Here is a 25,710-nt window from a genome sequence, read left to right as displayed (position 1 = left end):
GTAGTTCTAATGTACCTCTGTGTGTACCAGGCCTCCATGTTTGTAGCTCTCCAGTACCTGCTGTGTGTACCAGGCCTCCATGTTTGTAGTTCTCCAGTACCTGCTGTGTGTACCAAGCCTCCATGTATGTAGTTCTACAGTACCTGCTGTGTGTCGCAGGCCTCCATATGTGTAGTTCTTCAGTACTGTGTGTACCAGGCCTCCATGTTTGTAGTTATACAGTACTGTGTGTACCAGGCCTCCATGTTTGTAGTTCTACAGTACCTGCTGTGTGTACCAGGCCTCCATGTTTGTAGTTCTACAGTACCTGCTGTGTGTACCAGGCCTCCATGTTTGTAGCTCTCCAGTACCTGCTGTGTGTACCAGGCCTCCATGTTTGTAGTTCTACAGTACCTGCTGTGTAGCAGGCCTCCATTTGTGTAGTTCTACAGTACCTGCTGTGTGTACCAGGCCTCCATGTTTGTAGCTCTCCAGTACCTGCTGTGTGTACCAGGCCTCCATGTTTGTAGTTCTCCAGTACCTGCTGTGTGTACCAAGCCTCCATGTATGTAGTTCTACAGTACCTGCTGTGTGTCGCAGGCCTCCATATGTGTAGTTATTCAGTACTGTGTGTACCAGGCCTCCATGTTTGTAGTTATACAGTACTGTGTGTACCAGGCCTCCATGTTTGTAGTTCTACAGTACCTGCTGTGTGTACCAGGCCTCCATGTTTGTAGTTCTACAGTACCTGCTGTGTGTACCAGGCCTCCATGTTTGTAGCTCTCCAGTACCTGCTGTGTGTACCAGGCCTCCATGTTTGTAGTTCTACAGTACCTGCTGTGTGTACCAGTCATCCATGTTTGTAGTTCTACAGTACCTGCTGTGTGTACCAGGCCTCCATGTTTGTAGTTATAATGTACCTGTTGTATGTACTAGACCTCCATGTTTGTAGTTCTAATGTACCTGATGTGTGTACCAAGCCTCCATGTTTGTAGTTCTACAGTACCTGCTGTATGTACTAGACCTCCATGTTTGTAGTTCTAATGTACCTCTGTGTGTACTAGGCCTCCATGTTTGTAGTTTTTAATGTGACTAGGCATCCATGTTTGTAGTTCTAATGTACCTGATGTGTGTACTAGGCCTCCATGTTTGTAGTTCGAATGTGACTAGGCCTCCATGTTTGTAGTTCTAATGTACCTGCTGTTTGTACCAAGCATCCATGTTTGTAGTTCTACAGTACCTGCTGTGTAGCAGGCCTCCATGTTTGTAGCTCTCCAGTACGCTAGTTTTTTATTCCTAGGATAGCTCAGGTTTAGGAGCGCTCGTTTTACTACTCTTTTACTACCGCGGATTTTTTAATAGTTTTTGGATTAAGGTTGGTGAGGGGTACGTTAATAGTTTTTGGATTAAGGTTGGTGAGGGGTGCGTTGCTCCCCTGCTTGCGGTTATGTTTAGGTTAGAGTTAGAGATAGGGTTAGTACTAGTCATAGAGTACTAGTAGGCATAAACACTTGTGTGCGGTCCAAAACACAGCCCAGCGCTTCCTACTCCACTGACAACCAATCACAGCGCTCCAAATTCCCTCCCATCATAGGAATAAAAAACTCGCCTCCAGTACCTGCTGTGTGTACCAGGCCTCCATGTTTGTAGTTCTCCAGTACCTGCTGTGTGTACCAAGCCTCCATGTATGTAGTTCTACAGTACCTGCTGTGTGTACCAGGCCTCCATGTTTGTAGCTCTCCAGTACCTGCTGTGTGTACCAGGCCTCCATGTTTGTAGTTCTCCAGTACCTGCTGTGTGTACCAGGCCTCCATGTTTGTAGTTCTCCAGTACCTGCTGTGTGTACCAGGCCTCCATGTTTGTAGTTCTCCAGTACCTGCTGTGTGTACCAGCTCTCCAGGTCCTTGCGGTTCTTGGTGGCGACCTCCTCGTAGTGCTCTCTGATCTCGGCCATGACCTTGTTGAGGTCCTCCTGAGGACCAGCGTCCACCTCCACGTGTACCTGACCGCCCATCTGGGAACGCATGGCCTGGAGCTCCTAGAACACCACGCACGCACGCACGCACGCACGCACGCACGCACGCACGCACGCACACACATGAGGAAAGAAGTCAGTTTAGTTCAGTTGTTTTAACTCCGGTTTAGTATACCATACCTCAACATAGCTCCCTTTTATTGCTGAAGCTGTACAGTACACTGATTTGTTTAATTTACAGGACTAATATAAATCCTTTTCTGAAAATGTCTAATAACCGACATGCTTCTCTCCATAACCACACGATACCACAATTGCTATCTTTGATTAAAGGTGATGACAAGATTTATTGTCAAGATATATTGTTGGCCTTTTTATGCGTTTATTTGCGAGATGGGGAGTGACATGCAGCAAAAGCCGCCGGGATCAGGATGCAAATCGGCAATGCGCGTATGAATAATAATAGTAAACAATAAATAAATAAAATGATAATAATAATGAATAAATAATCAAATAAATATTGATTGTGAAAAAAATGTAATGGGTCCAAAATCGGTGGCCATTCACCATGGTTCTGTGTTCAGTGCGGAAGATACTTTTATAAAGAGTACCACAGACGAAAAACAGTCTAAGTCCAAATTTCAGACTGACCCCTCCACGAAAAGGCCTTGTTGTCCTGAACCCTTATCTATCATTTATATATTATGGATCAATAGTGTGGACTTAGACTGTTATTCGTCTGTGGTACTTATTGCAGGCAGTCACTTTGTTACGATCGAATGCTGCCCTATAGACATGACTCAGAGAAATAAGTAACCTGTAACCTCATGCAATAGAGGTGTTTTTATGCGGAGTGTAGGCTAGTACTTTACAACATCAAGTGGCTGAATTAAGCAATATTACACGAGAGGGTGTGGGTTAATGTGAGTATTGCCACCACAGTGATGCGGTAATAAGGAACGAGACGAAGTCGAGTTCCACAAGCATCACTGAAGTGGCAATAATCACATTAAACCACACCCTCGAGTGTAATATTGCAATTATACAAACAGTTACCCTTAAAGCTAAGAAAATCGCTGAAAGAATATATTTTTTTAATGACAGATGCAGTCACTACGACCACAAATGTCCCAAGAAACTAGCTAGCCTAGCCACCGAGTTTGCTAGCGCTCTGGGAGAACAGAGCAGCTGAATTCTTTGTTTTGATTAGGTGGTGAATGGTGCTGGTTTAACCCACGGCTAGAAGGCTGTTTCAACCAATCAGATGCTTCCTCGAAACGACCTGTGGTATAAGGGCTTATGATGTCTCGGATGGTAAAAGTACAAATGACAGCAGTGGTAGCAGCCTGGTGGCACCAACCTCCTCATGGTTCCTCTTCAGGTAGACCAGCTCCTCCTTCAGTCCTTCTAACTGCATGGCCCAGTCAGACTTAGCCATGCCGAGCTCCTCCAGAACCCTCTTCAACCCAGAGATGTCCGCCTCCACTGATTGACGCATGGCCAGCTCATTCTCATACCTGGAGACACAGAGAGAGAGGGAGAGAGAGAGAGAGACCTTAAGAATATCATATCTATATCTCTTAATCTTGGCTCATGGCGGCATCTTACATCTGCATGTCTAACATATCATGCGCATACGTGCTTCTATATACACATGCTATATTGTATGTTTCCGGTGCCTATACGTCATTTTCTATTCATGCTGAATTGTGATTGTACAAAAGTGAAAGATTATATCAAAAGTTCAAAACTAACTGGTTGTTTGATTGAAAAGGTGACACAGCATGACTTCAATCTAATCATTCACACATTCATAACCATAAACATCTATAGGCATTTCATTATGAACTCTCACTTCATCCTGAAGTCCTCTGCTGCCAGCCTGGCGTTGTCAGTGCTGAGGTGAATGGATGCGTTGGTACAAATCGCACTCTGAATCTGTATGCATGATTGCACGCGCACGCATACACGCACGCACGCACACACACATGAGGAAAAGGTCAGTTCAGTTCAGTTGTTTTAACTCCTGTTCAGTATACCTTACCTCAATCTCACTTGTATTGCTGAAGCTGTACAGTTAAGTGATTTGTTTAATTTACAGGACTAATTTAAATCCTTTTCTGAAAAAAGTCTAATAACCAACATGCTTCTCTCCATAACCACACATGATACCACAATTGCTATCTTTGATTTAAAGGTGATGACAAGATTTATTTTGAACGCACGCACGCACGCACGCACGCACGCACGCATGCACGCATGCACACACACACACACACACACACACACAGAGAGAGAGAAGGGTGTGAGAGTAGAATGTCACACATTAGCAACTGTTCAACGCAACAACACCGGGAAAGCATCTGTGTCATTTTAGATGTTCTGCGTTGGCTATTCAAACATTGCAGATATACAAGCTCACGTCTTTGTGCCACGCTGTGAGCTTGTACATCTGTTATTTTTTTAAACATTTTTGAAAGATCTTGAAAGTGAAGAATTTCTGCTTTAGAAGGCATTCGTATAGAATCGGCCTCAGGTCTTAACCCATTTTCGGCGGGAACCCCTTTTGGTGTTTTAAACATTATGTTATAATTTAGCTATTGAAAAATAGCAGATCTACAAGCTCATGGCGCCTACGCGCTTGTAGGTCTGCTATTTTTGAAAAATCGTGAAAATATTTATTTCAGAAAACTGGAGGATTTAGAAGATTTTTTTTTAATTTTGAGGTCAGGCCTAAATGGGTTAATGGTAAACATTATGGGAGTTCTGATGGATAGCCTCCCGGTGGGTTTTCCTCCTATACCTTTGCCTGCAGGTCGGTGATGGTAGCGTAGAAGGCACTGTAGTCTCTGGCGGCCGGCCCTGCCTTGTTGTCCAAGTACTGCCTGATCTTCAGCTCCAGCTCGGCGTTGGCCTTCTCCAGGGAGCGCACCTTCCCCAGGTAGGTGCCCAGGCGGTCGTTGAGGTTCTGCATGGTGCACTTCTCGTTGCCGATGACGCCGCCGTCGTCCGCCATGCCTCCGTAGCCACCGCCGCCGCGGCTCATGGAGCAGAACGATGCCGTGGCTGTGGAGACGCGCGTCCCCGCACCTCCCGCTCCTCCGTAGACGCTGCCTGATCCTCTGACCGTAGAGAGGTAGGAGGCGCCGACATTTGAACTTCTCATGGAGCCTGCGGAGAAGCCGTACATTGTCAGACGATGGGGATGCCGCCGCTTGCTTCTGTGTGTCTCTGCCCGGGGACGAGAGAAAGTGAAGAGAAGCCGCCCTGGACATCCCTTTTTAAAGTGTCTGAGGAAACACAGTCGTCAATCATCACGTCGTAGTCAAAATACCACACTGGTGCTTTAGGCACGGGTCCAAGCATTCTTCTTCTGAACGCTGAATGAGAAGAGCAGATGGCATACGATTACAATCCTGCTAGGTGTGGTATCACACGGTCACTTTACAACCTACTGTAATAACAGATGATGATCCTGTGATTCTACGTGACATTTTCCTACGCATTTGATTTATTGACCTCGTGATACCTTGTAAGTCGCTCGGGATTAAGAGCGTCTGCTGAATGAATGCCGGTTGACGGTTAAGTATTTATTCAAAGCAATGTTTTTTTTAACCTTTTTCCTTTTGTGTGCTTTTCGTATCCTATAAATGCTACGAGTTTAAGGATGCCAGCCATGCAGTCAGATCAGGTCATGGACATTTTCTCGGGTCTTATATCCACCTGAAATATAATCAGACAAGACAGTCAGCAGCCATACATTGTTCTCAGGCTTATTTAGTGTCACTATAAATAAGGGGGGGGTTAAGATGGCAGGGATCGTGTGTTGTGTGTGAATAGGTATAGCGTAGGCTGGACACATAATTACACACTGTAAGTGCACACGTACATGCTTTTTACCAAGTGAAACACTCTGCCCATGACCATTTTCCAACTTCATCGCACAGTCCTTTCAACATGTGTCTAATTATACTAACTACCATGATACGGTAGCTGCAGTAGCAGTACTACAGTATGCACAGAATACAAATGATAAGCTAAAGGTCTCTTGCAGTGGGCAGAGAGGGTAGGGGTCGAAGGTTTTGAGGTGATGTTCTTCCCCTCTTTTGCACTAGGTATGGTGGTGTGTGGTATTTTAATGTTGTCACTGTGTGCCTTTGTTGTCTTGTATTGTGTACTGTATTGTATTGTATATTTATCTGTATGCTGCAGGGCGGAACCTTGCAAGTATGATTCTAGTACATTGTTATGTTGCATAAGGATATGTGTGATGTTAGCTCGTTTTAGCCCTGCTAGTGTAAGGATAGATAATATGGTTGGTTGGGTCTTCTTCGTTTCTTATAGTTTTAGTTTTACACGTTATTTTGTAGTAATGCTCTGGTGTCTCCTGGTTTCCTCTGTTGCTTCTGTTAGTGTTACCTGTCTTGTCTCACCAATCCTGCGATTCGTCAATGTTTTTTCCACCTGTGTCCTTTTTGTTGTATCCTGGCTATCCCTGTGTTGATTGTCTGCTGAATTCACCTGTGTCCTGTTAGTCCTAATTGTGCCTATTATAGGCACACTGGGCAAGACCTACGCTGTAGAGTGCATTAGCCGGAAGTATAGCTGGATTTTGGTACCGTTCAAGGAAATGACGTTGACCCTTTTACAAATCTGTTTACATTCTCCGTGAATGAAACAAGTGTTGTGATTGGTCAAACAATATCGTATCCGGGGGGATATACATCTGACGGATATTCCGGACCGACACTTCCGGGCTCCGGCTATGTCTCTGCCTTATATTGTGACTATAGGCTATTCCAGGGGTTCTCAACGTTTTTGGCCGGGGACCCCCGGAAATGCTTTGGCAATGTCTCGGGACCCCCACCCCGCCCCCTCCCGACCCCCAATATAAATTGACTGCTACAATAACCTTAAACCATTTTGGGCGGGAACCCCTTTGTGTTTTAAGCATTGTTATAATTTAGCTATTGAAAAATAGCAGATCTACAAGCTCATAGCGCGCCACCGAGTGGCGCGCTACGAGCTTGTAGGTCTGCTATTTTTGAAAAATCGTGAAAAAAAAAAAAAAAAAAAAAAACTTTTTTTTCTTTTTTTTTTTTGAAAATAATTTGGGGACCCCCTAAAATAATTTGGCGACCCCCCGAGGGGTCGCGACCCACGGGTTGAGAACCCCTGGGCTATTCTATAGACTAAAGGCTCTTCTCAAATGAGGCTGGGGCCGAGGCTACTATTTAGGCTGCTTTCACACCAGAACCGTTTGATTTGTTTGAAAAGGACCGCGGTCCGCTTAATACACTTTTGAGTCCGGTTTGTTTGGAGTGGTGTGAACCGCATGTGAACTCTGGTGTGGATCAAACAGTTTGAAAATGCTGTGTTTCCAAACTCCCCTGTGACATTTCTCAGCCAGATTGTAAATAGTAGGCCTAGTCGTCGTGTTACGTTATGTTTATTTATTATGGACATCACAATCACATTGCACAATACAATTTGTAGATGCGTTGCTTACAGTGTATTAGCAATGAGTGCTAGCCTAGTTCTCAACACCTTTACTTTACAAAAGAATATATAGTAAAACACTTTAGTCTAAAAAACGCATTTGAGTACAAAGATTGTGGTTATTTATTTGCTAGTGCTCCCAGTAATAGGCCTATAGTGCTCATTTCCAGTGCTCCTTTCCTCTTTTCATGAGAATAAATCATGAACACGTACTCCTCTCATCAGTGGGTCGATAAAGCAATCTGAATTTGTTCTGCATTGGCAATGACCGATTGGCAAAAAACAAAATATTATCGGGCCTTCGCATTCAGAGTTCCCGAGAACTTCCGACTCTCTGGACGGCAGAGAGTGCTGTGCGTACGTGTGCCCCGGTTCAAATTCCTCCTGAAAACGTACTTTTATAAAGCTGCCTTTATTCCCCACATGTTTTAACCTACTGTGTCCTAATGAATTTACTGCGTAATGTTTCTCTTGTGTCGCGTGTTCTGTCTGTGATTCTCTGTTTTGAAAGGTGCTATAATTTAAAGGACCACTTCACCACTTTTCAGCCTATACCTTCACATACTTGGTCCTCACTAATGTTCATGATAAAATGCCACCATGTTTTTGTCTGTGTCTCATGGGAGGGCTGTGGGCTGTTCAGAAACCCGTCCACCAGTGACATCATCGATGGTGAATCCAAGCTAATAGAAACTGCAGGCTTTCTTTTCCTGAAAAGTTGCAATGCGATAATGGAAGCCATCGTTCTCGCGATAATACAAATCTAAATCTTATTTGTTAAAAAAAGAAAAAACTGCCTAACAATGATGTCACTGGTTTCTGAACTGCCCACAGCCCTCCTATGAGACACAGACTCAGTAGGAAATGAATGTGGTATTTTATCATGAACATCAGTGAGGACCAATTAAAGAGAAGTTGAAAAGTGGTGAAGTGGTCCTTTACAGCTTTATTATTATTATTGAGCATACAGGAGTGAGAAGCTGTTTCTTCGCTTTTCTTGTGGCCCCATAGCCCGGACAGAGAGTGATAGAGAGACCATATAGCCAGACAGAGAGCGAGAGAGAGACCATAGCCCAGACAGAGAGCGAGAGAGAGACCATAGCCCGGACAGAGAGTGATAGAGAGACCATAGCCCGGACAGAGAGTGATAGAGAGACCATAGCCCGGACAGAGAGTGAGAGAGAGACCATAGCCCGGACAGAGAGTGAGAGAGAGACCATAGCCCGGACAGAGAGTGATAGAGAGACCATATAGCCAGACAGAGAGCGAGAGAGAGACCATAGCCCAGACAGAGAGCGAGAGAGAGACCATAGCCCGGACAGAGAGTGATAGAGAGACCATAGCCCGGACAGAGAGTGATAGAGAGACCATAGCCCGGACAGAGAGTGATAGAGAGACCATAGCCCGGACAGAGAGCGAGAGAGAGACCATAGCCCGGACAGAGAGTGAGAGAGAGACCATAGCCTGGACAGAGAGTGATAGAGAGACCATAGCCCGGACAGAGAGCGAGAGAGAGACCATAGCCCGGACAGAGAGCGAGAGAGAGACCATAGCCCAGACAGAGAGTGATAGAGAGACCATAGCCCGGACAGAGAGCGAGAGAGAGACCATAGCCCGGACAGAGAGTGATAGAGAGACCATAGCCCGGACAGAGAGTGATAGAGAGACCATAGCCCGGACAGAGAGCGAGAGAGAGACCATAGCCCGGACAGAGAGCGAGAGAGAGACCATAGCCCAGACAGAGAGCGAGAGAGAGACCATAGCCCGGACAGAGAGCGAGAGAGAGACCATAGCCCGGACAGAGAGCGAGAGAGCGACAGAGAGCTGGCAAAGTTCAAAGTCATAAAAGACTTTGATGCAAATGCATAACATTAAGCAGCAGACGCAGCAAGGCTGGACTAAACGAATGCTTATGCGCTGTGTCATCTGTTGTGTTGGCAAGAACCGAAGTAGCTAGCATGTACAGCAAGTATAGCTAGCATGCTACAGTGACATACAGGGACAAGAACCGAAGTAGCTAGCATACAGTGACATACAGGGACATTTAAAATAGATCGATTAGTAGCCTACAAGCTCCCTCCCAACCTGTCGACGATGTGACACGTTCTGTTATGTAGAAAATATGTAAACATCCTTTAACATTTTTGAAAACGATGGAAGATCATGTATAAAGTCTACTGTGAATGAGCTATTTCCACTTGTGTTTATGTTCGTTCGGAGGCTTTGCAGTACCAAATGTAAATGTGCACATTATGCAGAAAGGCCCATTATTACACGATCATACCATTGGAATGTCATTTGTAATGCGTTCATGTATTCATCACAATGTTGCCGCTGGTAAAGGTGGGGCTGCAGTTTTAATGAAGTACTTGATGTGCTGCTGGATAGCTTCACCATTAATACAAGGCTACAGTTATCAGTTCATGTTTAGCATTATTTAATCATATAAATTAAATTATAATAAGGAACTAGTTGAATTTGACAACTTTATTGACAACAAAACATAAATGATGTAAAATGACATACATTGTCACACCATTTTCAAAAGGGATGGATGCAAAATAGACAGCTATAGCTGCTTACAGTATTTCCATTGCGGTTTGTATGTGCAAATGATGTTGTGCTGCATGATGTGGTGTGTGTAATCGCACACCCTATAGTGCATGTCAGTCTAAGCACCCATAGGTGCAGGAACATAGATTTTTATTATATTCACATAATGGGAAAGAAAAAGTGAAAATAGCGTGACCTGTTAAACTCACACTCTTTGCCAAACACCACACACACACACACACACACACACACACACACACACACACACACACACACACACACACACACACACACACACACACACACACACACACACACACACACACACACACACATTTTAACCATTTCTTTATGTCCACACAAAGGATATGCATACAAGGACACAAATATTATAGGTGCATTAAAGTTACATCTGCAAAGTCATGGCATGTGTTTTCATGATACAACAGGCATGTCACAGGCACGTCTCCGCCATATATGACGGCTGCCAATTATACCAGACACCACACACACACTCACACACACACAGACACACCCCGGTTACTCATCATGATATTTTCATACACCGGTCCACACCCTTGACAGAACTGCAGACTATCCACATCTCACTTTCAATCTGAACGATTGCTTTGTGTTTGTGAAGGAAATGAAAAGTAACGAAACATGAGCACAGAGGAGGAAATTCCATTTGACTCAGTATGAGCATTGAGATGCAACAGTAAAAAACAAAGAACAAACCTGTTCACACACCCTGATGTGAGCTTCATAAACATGATATATGCATGCGTCTGTTTTATTTCCCCATGACAGGAGAGAGAGAGAGAGAGAGAGAGAGAGAGAGAGAGAGAGAGAGAGAACTATCCTACAGGCACTTCTTGACAATTGATTGAAACCTCTATGATATATGACTGTTTTATTTCCCCATGACAGTCGGATAGTTTTATATACTCTCTCACACTACTACTCTCTGCAACATTACTAAGTACAATATTACGTTGATAGATGAACTTAATATACTGCATATTAATTTGGTCGCCCGTACATTCATTTCCATAATGATCTCATACTTCATCCTGCAAGCAGTCCTCTGCTGCCAGCCTGGCGTTGCCAATGCTGAGGTGAATGGCACCGCTATTACCGCATAGCACTCTGAACCGTGAAGCTGCACCCGCACACGCACACACACGCACACACACTCGCACCCGCACCCGCACACGCACGCACGCACACGCTTCGCGCGTGCAAACACACGCACGCAGATGTCTGACTGTCACCTAAGGCTGTACAGGCCCTGTGCGTCCTTCAGTGAACCAGATGTGGGTCGCATGCTGCAGGAATGAAAGGTGTCAGGTGCATCGATGAATTAAGAGAAGGTATAGGCTACGTCAGGTGAGCCGGTCGACAGGAAGGAAGGAAGGATTGAATGAACCCACAAAACCCGAATTTCACCACCTGAAAACGAGACCCGACACCTGTTCTCCCAATATGGACAGCGGCGGACGACAATCATTGAATAAGAACCCTCTACATTTTTCACAATTCGTCAAAAAATGAAGTACGGTAACAATAAATTGTGACTGACGTTACATGGCCAAAATTGCGCAGTTGTTAGGAGTTACAGTCTTGCTCAGGGACACACCACATACTGCAGTGCATGGTTTTCAACCCTTTTCACATCAAGGTCCATTATTTATTCAGCATTTGAGCCACGAACCACCATTTGATGAGACTAAAGCCCAAACCACACCAATGGGTAACCAAACGGTTGCGAGTAGACGCATGTAGTTGCAAGCAACCACTGAATTGAGCCAATTGAATCACCTGGGTCGCCTTAATTGCGTCGACATGCGCCACCATGCTCCGACGTGCAGCAGGACATATCACACCGCTGGGACCAACGCTAAAACCGTTTTGTTGTGTCTCGAGCCATTGGCGTGGTTTGGGCTTTAGCCTCTCAGACCAAAAACTTATTTTGTTATCGTTGGATAATACTTTGTCCACAATTCCATGCTGTATTGATGTGTACAGAGATAACAGGCAAACGTTGACAAAAATAAGACCTGTAAATTTAGTAATAACCCAAATGTTAGACAATAATTGAACTCTTGAGAGCGTAAAACTAAACCAAATGGACCCTTACCATTTGACCCATTTGGTTTCATTTTCTGCTCTCAAGAGTTACAGGTCTATACGGGTCCATTTGGTTAGCAACTCTCCGTCATTTAGCTGGGGATCACCCCTTTTGGTGTTAGCATTATGTTATGCTTTAGCTATTGAAAAATAGCAGATCTACAAGCTCATAGCGCGCCACCGAGTGGCGCGCTACGAGCTTGTAGGTCTGCTATTTTTGAAAAATCGAAGAACGACTGACATAGAAACATAGCTTTTTCAGAAAACTGTCATTTTCAAACAGATATTTTTAGAATCTGATCTCAGGTCAAAATGGGTTAAGGATCACTGTAATAACCTGGACAGATTGGGGGGGATTTAACTGCAACCTTCTTTTCAAAATCTTTTTACTGCATTTTTTTCAATAACATAAATCTATCAGGGCGGACAAATAATGAAAAATGTTGCTGAGCAACACATGCCCCTCCCAGACAAAAAACAAAACAAAAAACTCCCCTTCAAGTCCCAATTTAGTAAAGCCAATTCCCAATTCCCCAGCCTCTCTACTAGTACTCTATCTCTGCTAACCCCCACAATAAGTCATTGGGAGGGTAGAGATCCGTGGGGGGGTCTCCTCTGCAACTGCAACCTTCAGATTATGAGATTGCTACTAACCAATTTAGCTGCAGGCCTATACAGCCAATCCACTTGCAGTTCATAGTAGGCTACTGTACATTCCAGGTGTGAATGGGTGTGGGAACCGAAGCAATGTGATGATGTAAAAACAAAACAAAACAAAAAGCATCCGTGCGTATTCAGCCTTCCCTGACAAAACACACATTTGCTGGGACAGATCACTGCTGCTGCTGGCTGCAGGGGACAAAACAACTCCATCAAGCAGTGCTTGATTTGTTATATTTGTCTTTCATGCTTGATCTCCTCACCAGGCGCAGGCATCGTTTATTAATGAAAGGGAATTCATGATGGGAGGGTGGTGTGTGTCTCTTGTGTTTGTGTGTAGTGGGTTGTGCATATGGATGCCTGTACGTGTGTGTGTGTGTGGGTGTGTGTGTGTGTGTGTGGGGGGGGGGGGGGGGGGGGGGTTTGATATTGTGTGAGAGGGAGGGGATTATGGGAATCCCTGCGCACGCGACATGAGGAGCATGATAACACGGCCACCCGCAAGCATAAAGGTCACAGTGCATCCTCCCTAAAGAGCGTGTAGATTTTAGCAAAAGGCCGATGCACACCTCAAGGCTATTGACAGCTGCGTAGGGCAATAAAGCATACTTAAAAAGGTTATCTTTGAAAAACAAAGAAGGGTCGACCTTCATCAGGACAGACAATATTATGTCATGAAATGCTTCAGTGTGCGTCCCGTCATCACTCGAAGTGATTCACTGTCTGCATGTGAAGGCAACATTCAGGGCACTGCATATGGGCTGCTCCGTTTTCAGCGCTACTGTAACAGCATTGTGTTGGACCAAGGCCCACTTTATTGTGTGTGGTTTTAGTGCATTCATTTATCAGTGGGCTGAAGTTCAGTGTGTTGCTCAAGATACAAAAAAGAAGAAAAAAGAAAAGAAAAACATGTCTATAGTATCACTGATCTGTGACCTTCAGGCTAAATGGCTGATAGATAAACTATGGGGTGTTAGAGAAAGCTATTATCGTCTTGCCACAAGCATCCGTAACCTTTTAAGCCACCTCTGTCCCAACATGAAGACGTGACACAATCGCACCGCAGTCTCAAAGCATGCAAATATCGGTTCCTCGCATTAGGATTAAACCATGCAACCTTTATATGCTGCATAACACAACAGCACACCTCGTGAATAGGGCAAACAGCTCACACCGCTTTGGGTGAAGATTAATGTACTAGCCGATGAATGATGATGCACGTATAGCCTAGGCGACTAACTCACTTGATCACGTGATCATGAATGCAATCAACATGTATTGATCCCTGGGGGAAATTCAGTTGTGCCGACATGTTCAGTGTGCAGCACTGCCTTTTTTAACCCCATTCTTTTATCCTCTCCAGATACTAGATGGGGTCTTGGAAATGTCAAGGACATGCACCTTAATCCATTTCCTAGCACCTTGAATAATGTCCTTAAGTGTAATGCTGCAGTACACAGTGGCTGCTATGCTCACACACCTTATTAGCTCTGTGTAAATATGTTTTTTTGTTTTTGTGAAAAACCTAAGAGACCTTGGTTGTACAGTTTGTAAATATAAGCTAAGATACCTTTCGTTGTACCGTTTGTGGCAAAAGCTTGTACATGTATATCTAAGACACATACAGAAGAACACCCTTTTTGTGGTAAAAGAGCTCAAACTTGTCTTCCTGTCGTGATCTCCTCCTAGATCCACGTACGTCCCTCCCTCGAACCTCCATCCTTGGCGGTCTCCCTTGTGTCCTTGACCGTCTAACCTGCACACTCTAGTCTTGCGATCGTGCATGCTCATTATGTGAATGTGTCAAGTTCGTGCTGCGTGACGCGTCCAAATTGACCATACTATGTCTCTTTTCAATAACCTTACTGTAAATCTACTTTGTTGAAAGTGTCGGCCTTTATTAGTGAAAGTTAAACAAAATGCTTGATTGCTTGCTTGCTTGCTTGCTTGCTTGATTGATTGATTGATTGATTGATTGATTGATGTCATTGTTAATGCATCAACTGACCCTCAAGGTTCCATTTGCTAACTCAGAGCTATAGGTAAAGCAGCTTTCTCTGCCAGTGCTCCATTTGATTGGAACGAACTCCAGAGGTCCCTAAAAAACAGATCACTGCCTTCCCTATAGGTCAATTCAGGGAAATTATTTCTAGCACTTTTGTTCAACAATGTAACTGTTTTAATTAATTCTCATCTCAAACTATTATAGTTCTTTTAGTTTTGAATACTTTCTGTTTTCCAATTCATATATTTGATATTGCTGTATTTAATGTATATCGTTGATTGTTGATGTGGTGTTTTGTATTTTCGGCTACATTGAAAATGAGGGCCTGTCCCTCAATTGTCCTCCGAGCTTAAATCAAGGTTATGATGATAATGATGATGATGATGATGATGATGATCACAGAGGATGAAAACACAAGAAAGCCCAGAGAGCTTAGTTCTATTGCGACAGATCAATATCCATCTATCGCTATGAATACATGATATGCATAATGAAGCCGTACTGTGAAGTAAGAATCAGGCTTGATTCCCGTCCTTCCATGTGTCCTCATCACCACACCTCACCTGCACATTCCATACTGTGCATACAACAATAAATCATTTCCCCCAGTTAGAGGTGTGGCAGCCTTTTACTAGTGAAAGTAAGTTTGAGTTCTCAGATCGAGCTGTTGACTAATCTTAATGTTGGCTGGTTCACGACGCTGTGTTGCTTTTGAAGAGTGAAAAGATAAAGGCGTCTGTCCGCACACAGACGGAGCTGCATGCATACAAAGCAGTTTCTAACCCTCGGGGGGTTTGGCTGCATGACAGCTATGGTGGTTTCACTGAAAAACCACGTTCCCTGCATCCAACCTCAGCTTGGGGACTTTCACCAAGGTGCACAATGTAAACATACGATAAACAAAGAGGAGAGCATTGCACATTAAAGTAAAACCAATGCACACCTTTCTAAGCATAATGTGTACAGAATTTGTATACTATTATTATTATTAGGCCTACATACACATATTAATCATACCAGCTACAGCAGAGGTGCCCACACTTTTTAGACTTGAGAGCTATACTGGGCTCAACATGCCCAGCTTAACCAGATCAACCAAATAGATATTACCCCATTGCTGAAAATAGTTACATATTAGGCAAACGCATTTGGAATGGGAAATAGAGGAGGGAAATGGAATTGGTGTTTTTTTTTACTTTGTAATTTTGACGTTTGACTGACTGACGTTTGACTGACTGACGTTTGACTGACGTTTGACTGACTGACGTTGACTGACGTTTGACTGACTGACTTACTTTGTTTCTGGAAAACAAAGTATTGCATTGTGGGTTTGACCTTTTTGATGTCAATCCATCAAGTGAATTAAGTCACCTAAATTCAAGTGGCAGATGTCACGGATGGTTATTTATTTAAATGATATATTGTTTAGGGGTGTGTCATGCGATCTACCTGCACAGCCACAATGAATGGCTGATGAAAGAGCATGCAGGTTGCTGGAAACAATCATTTTTTCCCCTGGCTTTATTGATAGTGTAACTATTACTTTGGGCTACTGGTTGCCCGACGCCGAGGATCTAGTTTACCATATGGGCACTTTGGGCACGTGCCCAGGGGCCCTTGGGCACCAGGGGCCCCTAAAAAAAACAAAAAACAGACATTTTCCCTGCTAAACTGAATTAAATAAATGGTGTCTAAAAAGATTAGTTTTTTATTGTTGGTGAGAAGGCAGCTGAAAAGTGCAATTGTGTGTAAAGCAGCAACAATGAGCTTGATTGGCTATCACTCTGAGGGGGAGGGGGGGGGGGGTAGGCGACCGGAAATAGGCCAATATAACGGCATAAAACCGCCTCAAAACGGCCCCAAAACGGCCCCAAAACAGCAAAAATGTTGCGCACGCGTGAAGGGGGGCCCTTCGAGCTACAGTGCCCAGGGGCCCTCAGAGGTGTTAATCCGGCACTGTAGACGTGTGATAAAAAGACTGATTTGAAAACATGATCATCAGGTATTATTATTATTATAATACCTCAAAAACGTGTACAGTATTTGTTAAAATGTCATTTTTATGTGGACACTCCCACCAGTTCAACTCATTCCATGCCACAGGACACCTTTGGACGCCTCCCCTTTATGTATGCCTGGTTTGCCTGGTGGGCGGTGATGGGTGGTGATCCACCTGAGATGAGGCCGCACCCACAGCTGTTGTTGTATGATAAAGGGGGAGGGGAGAGGATTCAGCCTCCAGGAAGAAACCCTATAATATACAAATGGAAGATATTAATTTCACATAACAACCACACCAAGGAGTCTAATGAAGTACTGTCACCTCATAAACACATGAAAAACTGGAAATCCTGGGCTCTACACGTTATGCAAGCTAAGTACTGTCTGGAACAGTCAGATCTCCCACACGACATTAGGGGGGAACATTAGGGGGGAACAGAAAAAGGAAAAGAGGCACAAAGGTGTGGCAAAGGTTTCTTGGGTGTTTGAAAATGTTTGCCTATAATGACATGCCAAGAATAGGGATGCCAGGTTGAAAGTGATAAATACATTTGTGGTTACAAAAAAAGAAAACAATATCTAACATGTAAGTTTAGACGGACAGCCATGGATTAATTTGAGATGCATTCAGCATTACTATGTAATCAGATTAATCAGCAAAAGAAAGAAAGAAAGAAAGAAAGAAAGAAAGAAAGAAAGAAAGAAAGAAAGAAAGAAAGAAAGAAAGAAAGATATAATGAGTTTGGGAAAATCTAAATAAAACAACTGAATTTGAGGTTAAATATGAACACGAGGGTGTGGCCATTGCCAGTTAACCCCTACAAGACACCAAATGAAGCCCTGAACTAAGCAGCATTATTCTGCTTTTTGTCATCTATAGCATTAGTTAATGCACTAGTATGGATATTAAAAATCACACCCGTGTGAAGTGAGGGGCGCTCTTATCATCATACATCATCACACATCATCTCATGCCGGCCAATCACAATTTGACGACTTTTGTCTTCAATGTTTGTGTTTACACAAACCCTCAAAGCTGGGCATAGGAAGGGCCCTTCAAACATGTCAAAAGTCACCTGACTGTGGGCTTATGAAAAATCATACATCATCACATTCCGGACACAATTGGCGTTTATTTTCTCAGTTGCTGTTGCTAGACATATGGCTGCCAGTTCCCTGCACCTGATGTTGTGTGCATGGGAGTTGTGACAGCATCCTCTGTCCCCCTCGTGGCCCGATAGGCAAACTGGAAAGGGTCCAGCTGTGACCTGACAGTTGGCAGAATGATGTTCAGAAGTCTTCGGTCAATAATGAACTTTTGGAGCAGATGAGTGTGTGGATTCTCTTCTCTTTTTCTGATGTCACTTTTGAACCCAGTACATCCCCTAATATAAGTGATTATTTTACTATAGTTTCAGAATCAGTCTTTGCAGGCATTTCATCATTGCTGAGGTTAATGCAACGGGTCTATAGCGGTTAGGTTCTGAGGGGCGGGGTTTCTTGGGTACCGGTATGACGGTGGATGTTTTCCAGAGGGTGGGTATACGGCTGCTGTCCTGTAGGACAGGGGTTCTTTTTTTTTGTGCAACTGAATGGCTGGAAAATGGAAATTAAGTTTACATATAGTACACAGAGTATACACCTTCCCTAATGATTATATCTGGTTTCAGTCTTTATTTATGGTGTATCGTCGCTGTTATTAAGGTTATTGTAGCAGTCAATTTATATTGGGGGTCGGTAGGGGGCGGGGTCAAAGCATTTCCGGGGTTCCCCGGCCAAAAACGTTGAGAACCACTGCTGTAAGACTCCCAGAAGATGGAGTGAAGTGCACAACACGCCACATTGTGTTTTGAGTGAGTTGCCTTGTAAGTAATAGACGTTCCGCCCATAGGTCAGTGCCTACATCTCCTGTTCCCGTAGGCAACAAAAACAACAAAGGTTTAAAGTTTTAAGCTTTTTCCACAAGTCGTACAAAAAAAGGGCTTCCCCAAAAGGGTTTAAGTTTAAAGCGTTTCCACAAATCCTACATTGGATGTGGCAAACCTTTGCTACAAACTTTGTAACTGTTATTTCTTTTTACACATAACAACATATTTACACATAGTACCTGATATGAGACATATATGGTTTGACTCCGACCTGTCCTTTGACGGGCAAATAACCAAAGTCACAGTCCTGCTTTTTCTAATTGAGAAACATTCACAGAATCAAACCATTCCTCATCCGCACAGACCTCGAAAAAGTTATTCACGCATTTATATCCTCACGCCTAGACTACTGCAATGCCATGTACTCTGGGCTCACCAAAAAAGCAATAGCTCGCCTACAAATGGTACAGAATTCTGCAGCGAGACTGCTAACAACACATCACCCCTGTACTGGCCTCCCTTCATTGGTTGCCAGTACATTTTAAAATTGTATTGATAACTTTTAAAGCTGTGCGAGGCCTGCCCCCTACCTACATCTCTGCCATGCTAAAGCCGTACAACCCCCCGCGTACCCTCAGATCGGTGGGTAGGGGTCTCCTGACTCCCATGAAAACCAAACTAGTCACCATGGGTGACCGGGCGTTCGCAGCCAGGGCACCATACTTGTGGAATGCCCTACCCCAGAACCTGAGGGACGCAACCTCAGTGGCTCTTTTTAAAGCACTATTAAAACCCCACCTATTCACACAGGCTTTCCCCTAGATTTATTGTATTGTCTTCACTATGTGGTATTGTTTTATTTGTATTGTTTATTTATTGCTGTGTAATGCTGTAACGCTGTATTTCTATTGTTTCATTCCAGTAAGTGCCTCTTAACTGATGTATTGCCTTTTTATATGCCACTGGAAAGCACTTTGTAACTCTGTTTTGAAAAGCGCTTTATAAATAAAGTGTATTATTTATTATTATATACAGACATATATAAAGGTGCTATCATGGGTCAAGTGCGAAGAGTCAGTGTGTGTCAGCCGCATAATCCAAGAGAAAGAAAAAGCCAAGTGCTTTGTCCCTGATATAGTCCACAGTTCAGTTCAGGAAGAGCAAAGGTCTAAGGCCAGCCTATAACGGCATCGCCTGTCATCAGGCTGCTATGGGGGAACATATCATACTGCACGAGGGAATGTTGATGCAGTTTCTCCATTTTGACAGAAGAGGGCACTCTTAAATCACGGTTCACATACAGTCAGGTCTAGAATTTTGGAGCATGCAATGTGGTTGCATTACAATAACAGAGAATGTTTTTTATTTACCCATGTGTCGTGGGTGTACCCATGTCACACTAATTAATTCCTAAATCAAATCTATTATTTTTCACACGCACGGGGTCGCACGCACACACTTTCAAGAATGTGACAATTGAGCTTGTAGCCTCTATTTTCCACTTTCTATGTATTTTTCTTTCTTCTTTTTTGTGAAAGGATGAAATAGGGCTTAATTTCCATTCATTCATGTGTAAAAGGTGATAACACACATTTTAGAGGCTGTTTTGCACACATATGATTTAGGCCTATAGTATTCATGCTCCAGTTTTAGGAGCATGAATAAATACCACAGTGGTTGGGGAAACTGCAACATGACGTCACACCGCTGTGATAAGCGGCTCAGCGCTCACCCAAACCCATTGCTGTTTTTACTAACCACCAAACGGTGGTCACCTTATCACCTAAAACTGGAATAGCCTATGAGGCCTTAATTTAGCCTACAGTATCGAGATTTTGACGTTCCCTTTGACGGCCATCGTTCGGCACAGAAACCTTTAAAACCACTGCGATACAGTACGTTATTGAGGGTCATTCATAAACAAACTCAAACGACAGAAAGAAGCACTGTGTCACTGTGGGTTTTTATTGGGGAATCGGGCTTACACACAATGCAGTACAGTCAGTACATCATCAGGCTCCCAGTGGGCCTGCACAATGTCAGACACATCACTCGTCGATGACCACGGTGTTGGAACTGGTCTGGCGTTCGCTGGAGAGCACGTTGCCATACTCGTCCACCTCCTGTATGATGGTCACCACCTTGGTGGTCTTGATGGTCTTGGTACTGCAGAGAGAGAGAGACAGAGAGAGAGAGAGAGAGAGAGAGAGAGAGAGAGAGAGAGAGAGAGAGAGAGAGAGAGAGAGAGAGAGAGAGAAATGGAACAAAGGGTGGTTACAAGACACGCCAGGGCTTCCCAAACATTTCCATGCCAATTAAGTCCCCCAAATAGTCATAACAATGACTCCATCATACACCATTTGGATTTTTAGATAGGCTATTGCATTTTAGATTTGAAGTTTTATATTTGTGATCGGCAAAATAATTCAGTGTTTTTAATGGCACCTGTCTTTTAAAACCTGTGATCATGCTGAAAGTTGAATAAACACAGACAATAAACATAAACATAAACAATACTGTTGACCCCCTATATAAATTGAACAAATTAACTTAACAAATCATCTACAGATATATTACTTGTCGAGGTCTCCGTCCAGCAGCCTCCTGTACTCGGCGATCTCCATCTCCAGCTTGGTCTTCATGTGCAGCAGCCTCTGGTACTCCTGAGCCTGGCCCTCCGTGTCGGCTCTGAGCAGGGTCAGCTGCTCCTCCAGAATGCCCACCTGTCTCTGGTAGCCGGCCAGCAGGTTGGCGTACCCGCACTGGGTCTCGTCCAGGACGCCCTCCAGAGACGCTTTCTGCTCCACACATGGAAGAGAGGGGGATGGATTAGTGGAATGTAACGATTTATCTGTAAATCGATTAAAAACTATTTAGGAAAGTACAGGATCTTTGTAAGATAATTAAACAAGATAAACAATATAGTTTTCAGTCATTTGTCTAGAAGCACTTATCCCGAGGCTGTTCGCCTTCCTGAATGCTGACCCTCTTTTCACTCGCACTTTACAGCGTGAAGCTGCTTTGTAAGAACGATGAACTGCGATGAATTGCCATTTATTTAACATGAATTGTAACGTTTTGCATTCTTCTTATGCATTGGTCCCTCTCATATGATGTTTGTACTTTTGTATCTTTTTATACTGTCTGAATATGTGATGTGAGTTATGTGTCTATTTGTATGAGAGCACTGAAACAAATTCCAATCAACTCTGTTGACATGGCAATAAAGTACTGATTCTTGAATCTAGAAAATCATTTTGTGGTTATTAAATCGCGAAAAATCGTATTATGAGTTAATGTATAAGAGCCCCTTTCCATTGCAATTGGACCAGAACATTGGCTCTAGAAAACAAGCATTTTGGACTTTCAATGTACCAATAAAGGGTCCAGTTCAGAGTTCTCGTACACTTTTGGTATAGTGGTACCTTTGAGGCTCACGGTTCTGCCTCACAAGGCCTTTTAAATACTTAAACCAATCATAACATGGATTGTAGAACATTACTGGGAGGCGCGGGAACAGGAGCAGAACGTCTAACCAAACGTCAGTCTGCTTTTCTCATCACTACAACGCTAAGCGTTGCCCCTGAAGTCGGCGGAAACAAAAACCACAACAAGCCATTATTCTGCCCTAAACCGGTTCTTACCTTGCTGATCTCGGCCTGGAGCTCGATCTCCAGACTGTGCAGCGTCCGTCTGACCTCGATAATCTCACTCCGGGACGAGTCGAGGATCACGGTTCTTTGAGTGACTTCCTGGTTCAGCTCGGTGGTCTGTGGACACGGAAACCAACGTTAAAGGGATTTATGGAATTTCTTAGGTTTGTTAGTTTGTTTTAAAATGTAGGCTATTCATTCTAAAAAAATAATAATAATAATCTAGGAAAAGAACATTTTTACTCGAGTCGTGACCAGTGTTTCGTCGACTAAAACTAAGACGAAAAATGTTCGTCGACTACCATTTTTCACTGACGAAAACTAAATGGAAACTAAATGAAAACTAAGCTATGGTGACTAAATGGTCAACAAATACAAACTAGACTAAAATGTTAGGAGGGGACTAGTGGACAAGAGATGCAGTAGGCTATAAGTAATTTTACACTTGGTTGCATGCTGAAAATAGCAGATCTACAAGCTCACAACGCGTCGCAGCGCGACGCGTTGTGAGCTTGTAGATCTGCTAGTTTAAAATCTGCAAGTGTAAAATCAGTCATTATGACGGCATCAAGGCCAGCCAAAACACATGTTAGTCTAAGACATTAACGCTAAGACATTCCAGGTGACTAAAATGTGATTAAAACCACAAAAAAACTATTCAAGAGACTATGACTAAAACTAAAATCAAAAAACAACACTGGCTGTGACCCATAGAAATTGGTCCGTGACCCACAGATGGGTGCCGACCCACTGTTTGGGAACCAGTGTGTAGCGTGGCCCTACCTTGGTCTGGAACCACGTCTCCAGCTCCAGGCGGTTCTGGGCCGTAACCCTCTCGTAGTGTTCCCTCATGGACTCCATGACCGTGGCCAGGCACTCCTGAGGGGCAGCGTCGATCTCCACGTTCACCTGGCATCCCACCTTGGAACGCAGCATCAGCGTCTCCTGGAGAACCACACCAGATTGGCATTATTGTACGTGGCGGGTCAGATTCATAGGCGGATCTAGAAATTATGGGCCCCTGGGCCACCGTCATGCAAAAGCCCCCCCCCCCCCCCCCCCCCCTGGAGCTTTTTTTTCTTCTTCTTCCCGACGTGGCGCATACTGTCTGCTCACGTATACGCATAACAATTATGACATATAGGCCTGCGATATTCAGAATTTACAGCAAGGGATTTCTTAAAAATAATAAACAGACAAAAACTAAGCCAAATAAATGCAAACTGAGGGTTTAAACACTTGCAGTAATGTACCGTATCATGATGGTTTAGGACTTTTGGGGTTATTTTATTGACACAAATAAATAAGCCCATTGTTAATAACAGTGACAAGGACCGTGTGCGTCACTGTTATTCACTGTTACCCCTTTTTTGGGGGGGCCCCTGAGCTTGAGCCTCTTCGTGGTCATGCGGACGCTCAATCTCAGGGCCCCCCCTAGCTCAGGGGCCCCTGGGCCTTGGCCCAACAGGCCCGTTGGATAATCCTCCCCTGGTCAGATGAATCGACTTAATTGATTATTTAAGATTATTGGTATACTGTCCGTCCGGTATAAGCTATACTCCATAGTACCCCCCAAAATGGCAAAAAGGAAAAGATGTGTGCCCACTTAAGCCCCATATACAGTACTTCGTCATATGACAAATAGTGAAAAGTGTAACACGTAAGCCCTATTTCTTTCTTTTGGATCACCATTATAATTTCTTTCAATATCTTCAAATCAAAACAGCTTTTGAGTGTCTGTGCGTCATCTTTGACCTCCAGACATCTATACCAACCTCCTCGTGGTTGATCTTCAGCCTCATCAGCTCCTCCCTCAGGTCCTCGAGGTGCATCTCCACGTTTGATCTGCTCACGGTCAGCTCATCCAGAACCCTCCTCAGACCAGCGATGTCTGCCTCCACACACTGGCGCATGGACAGCTCGCCCTCATACCTGGGGTAACGAAGGGAACGGTACAGTATACAGTCAGTGGTTGTATCAAAGTGGGGTCTGTCTGTGGACCCCCGGGGGTCCTTGAGGGGGTTCCAGGCGATATATTATAACTCTATGGGTCCAGGGAATCCCCAGCAACATTATGTATTCTAGCCTGAAAGCCACGTTTTACCACACTTTCAGTAATTCGGAAAATGTGACCTGGGTTAGCCTAACCCAATTAGTCCAGGTGCTGATATCCAGGTCAATCTTTCAGTTCCCAAGTCTCCTGCACTATGTTGTCTTGTGTTGTCTTTTGACATGATATTTCTGTTTTGTTTTGATAGTTACTGTATATCACCGCTTTTAACAGCCTGCACATGTGAACTACAGATGAAAATCAAAAATAGTCCTAAATTCAGCCTCAAACATACTATCCCGCTTAACTTGTTCTCTGTCTCTGTTCCTATGCTGTCATTCACCCGATGGAAGTACAACCCAAACCACAAGACGTGTCTCTCAGCTTAAAATGTGTTCATTTTCTCAAGAGAACAAAGCAGTATTTTTGTTTGTTTGTCTGTTTTGACGCCTGTTTCCGTACTTACTTGATTTTGAAGTCATCTGAAGCCAGCTTTGCATTGTCAATCGCCAGGTAGATTGCAGCGTTGCCAAGGACCGAGCTGGTGATCTATAGAGTGAGGAAGCAGTAGAAGTGTCAACGGCTGAACAGCTAGATCAGTGAAACATGTTCATGTCAAGGAGCCCCAAATGTATTTGGTCCAAGACCCCCGTCTGAAAAGATTGTGTGCCAGGTACTGAGGTACACCATGAGAGGCAATTAAGCTCACGCACTGTGAGCTTGCAGATCGGCTATTTTCGAATAGCCAATATAAAAAATAGGGCTAAAGTGGTTAGACTGGCTTTTAGCTAATTTTGTCGGGGAGGTGGTAGAAGGGCTACCACCTCAAGGATGCATAACCAGTATCCTGTTAGTGGGACCTCTTTGGCTTTGGCTCCCATTAAATCCTTTGTTCTTTTTTTTTTTGGGGGGGGGGGTATCTTTAGGCTAGGAGAGTATCTGTAATGGTTACGCCTAACCTGTTCAGCAAGCATTTAGTCTAGCATTCCAAAAGGTTTCAAAATAGTCTACTCATTAAATTGTCTGGACAGCAATGTCAGCAATTTAAAAATACAACATAAATAATTTGTCAATAATTTTCTAAAAGTTCTGTTGCTTCCAATGTTTACTTTATACCTCTATGCTTTGTCATAATTATGATGACTAGCGAATAGTAGATCTACAAGCTGATGCTATGGGTTTTTGTGAGCAATACACTGAGCTTGTAAATCTGCTATTTTCAGGATTTTTAAAAATGAAAATTATTTTAACCCATTTAGACTGGGAAAGGATCTGTCATTTAAAATGTTAGCATTGGCTATTAAAAAATAGCAGATATACAAGCTCACAGTGCGTCA

At 43.7% G+C, this 25,710-nt stretch overlaps 2 protein-coding genes across 2 annotated transcripts in view; both read right to left on the bottom strand.

Moving 5' to 3' along the window:
* LOC306937231 (uncharacterized protein) overlaps positions 1-5,144 on the bottom strand; it is a gene marked incomplete at its 5' end in the record, with an annotated part of 34,324 nt that extends 29,180 nt beyond the window's left edge. The window contains 4 exons of the mRNA XM_079520896.1: positions 1,856-2,017; positions 3,315-3,471; positions 3,810-3,892; positions 4,758-5,144. Of these exons, the coding sequence (XP_079377022.1) occupies positions 1,856-2,017; positions 3,315-3,471; positions 3,810-3,892; positions 4,758-5,144 (789 nt within the window). The remainder of the gene's footprint in view (positions 1-1,855; positions 2,018-3,314; positions 3,472-3,809; positions 3,893-4,757) is intronic.
* Positions 5,145-20,718: 15,574 nt separating this feature from the next.
* LOC306937230 (keratin, type I cytoskeletal 13-like) lies at positions 20,719-24,961 on the bottom strand (the record flags this gene model as incomplete). The annotated part of the gene is made up of 6 exons (XM_079520895.1): positions 24,840-24,961; positions 24,099-24,255; positions 23,107-23,268; positions 22,315-22,440; positions 21,248-21,468; positions 20,719-20,836 (listed from the first exon to the last, which is right to left on the bottom strand). Exons 2-6 carry the CDS (start codon positions 24,234-24,236, stop codon positions 20,719-20,721), a joined length of 765 nt encoding a protein of 254 aa, XP_079377021.1. The 5' UTR covers positions 24,237-24,255; positions 24,840-24,961.
* Between the last annotated feature and the right edge of the window lie 749 nt (positions 24,962-25,710).

Source organism: Electrona antarctica, assembly GCF_951216825.1.
Source record: "Electrona antarctica genome assembly, chromosome: 14".
Lineage (NCBI taxonomy): Eukaryota > Metazoa > Chordata > Actinopteri > Myctophiformes > Myctophidae > Electrona > Electrona antarctica.
This window is presented reverse-complemented; position numbering and strand designations above follow the sequence as displayed.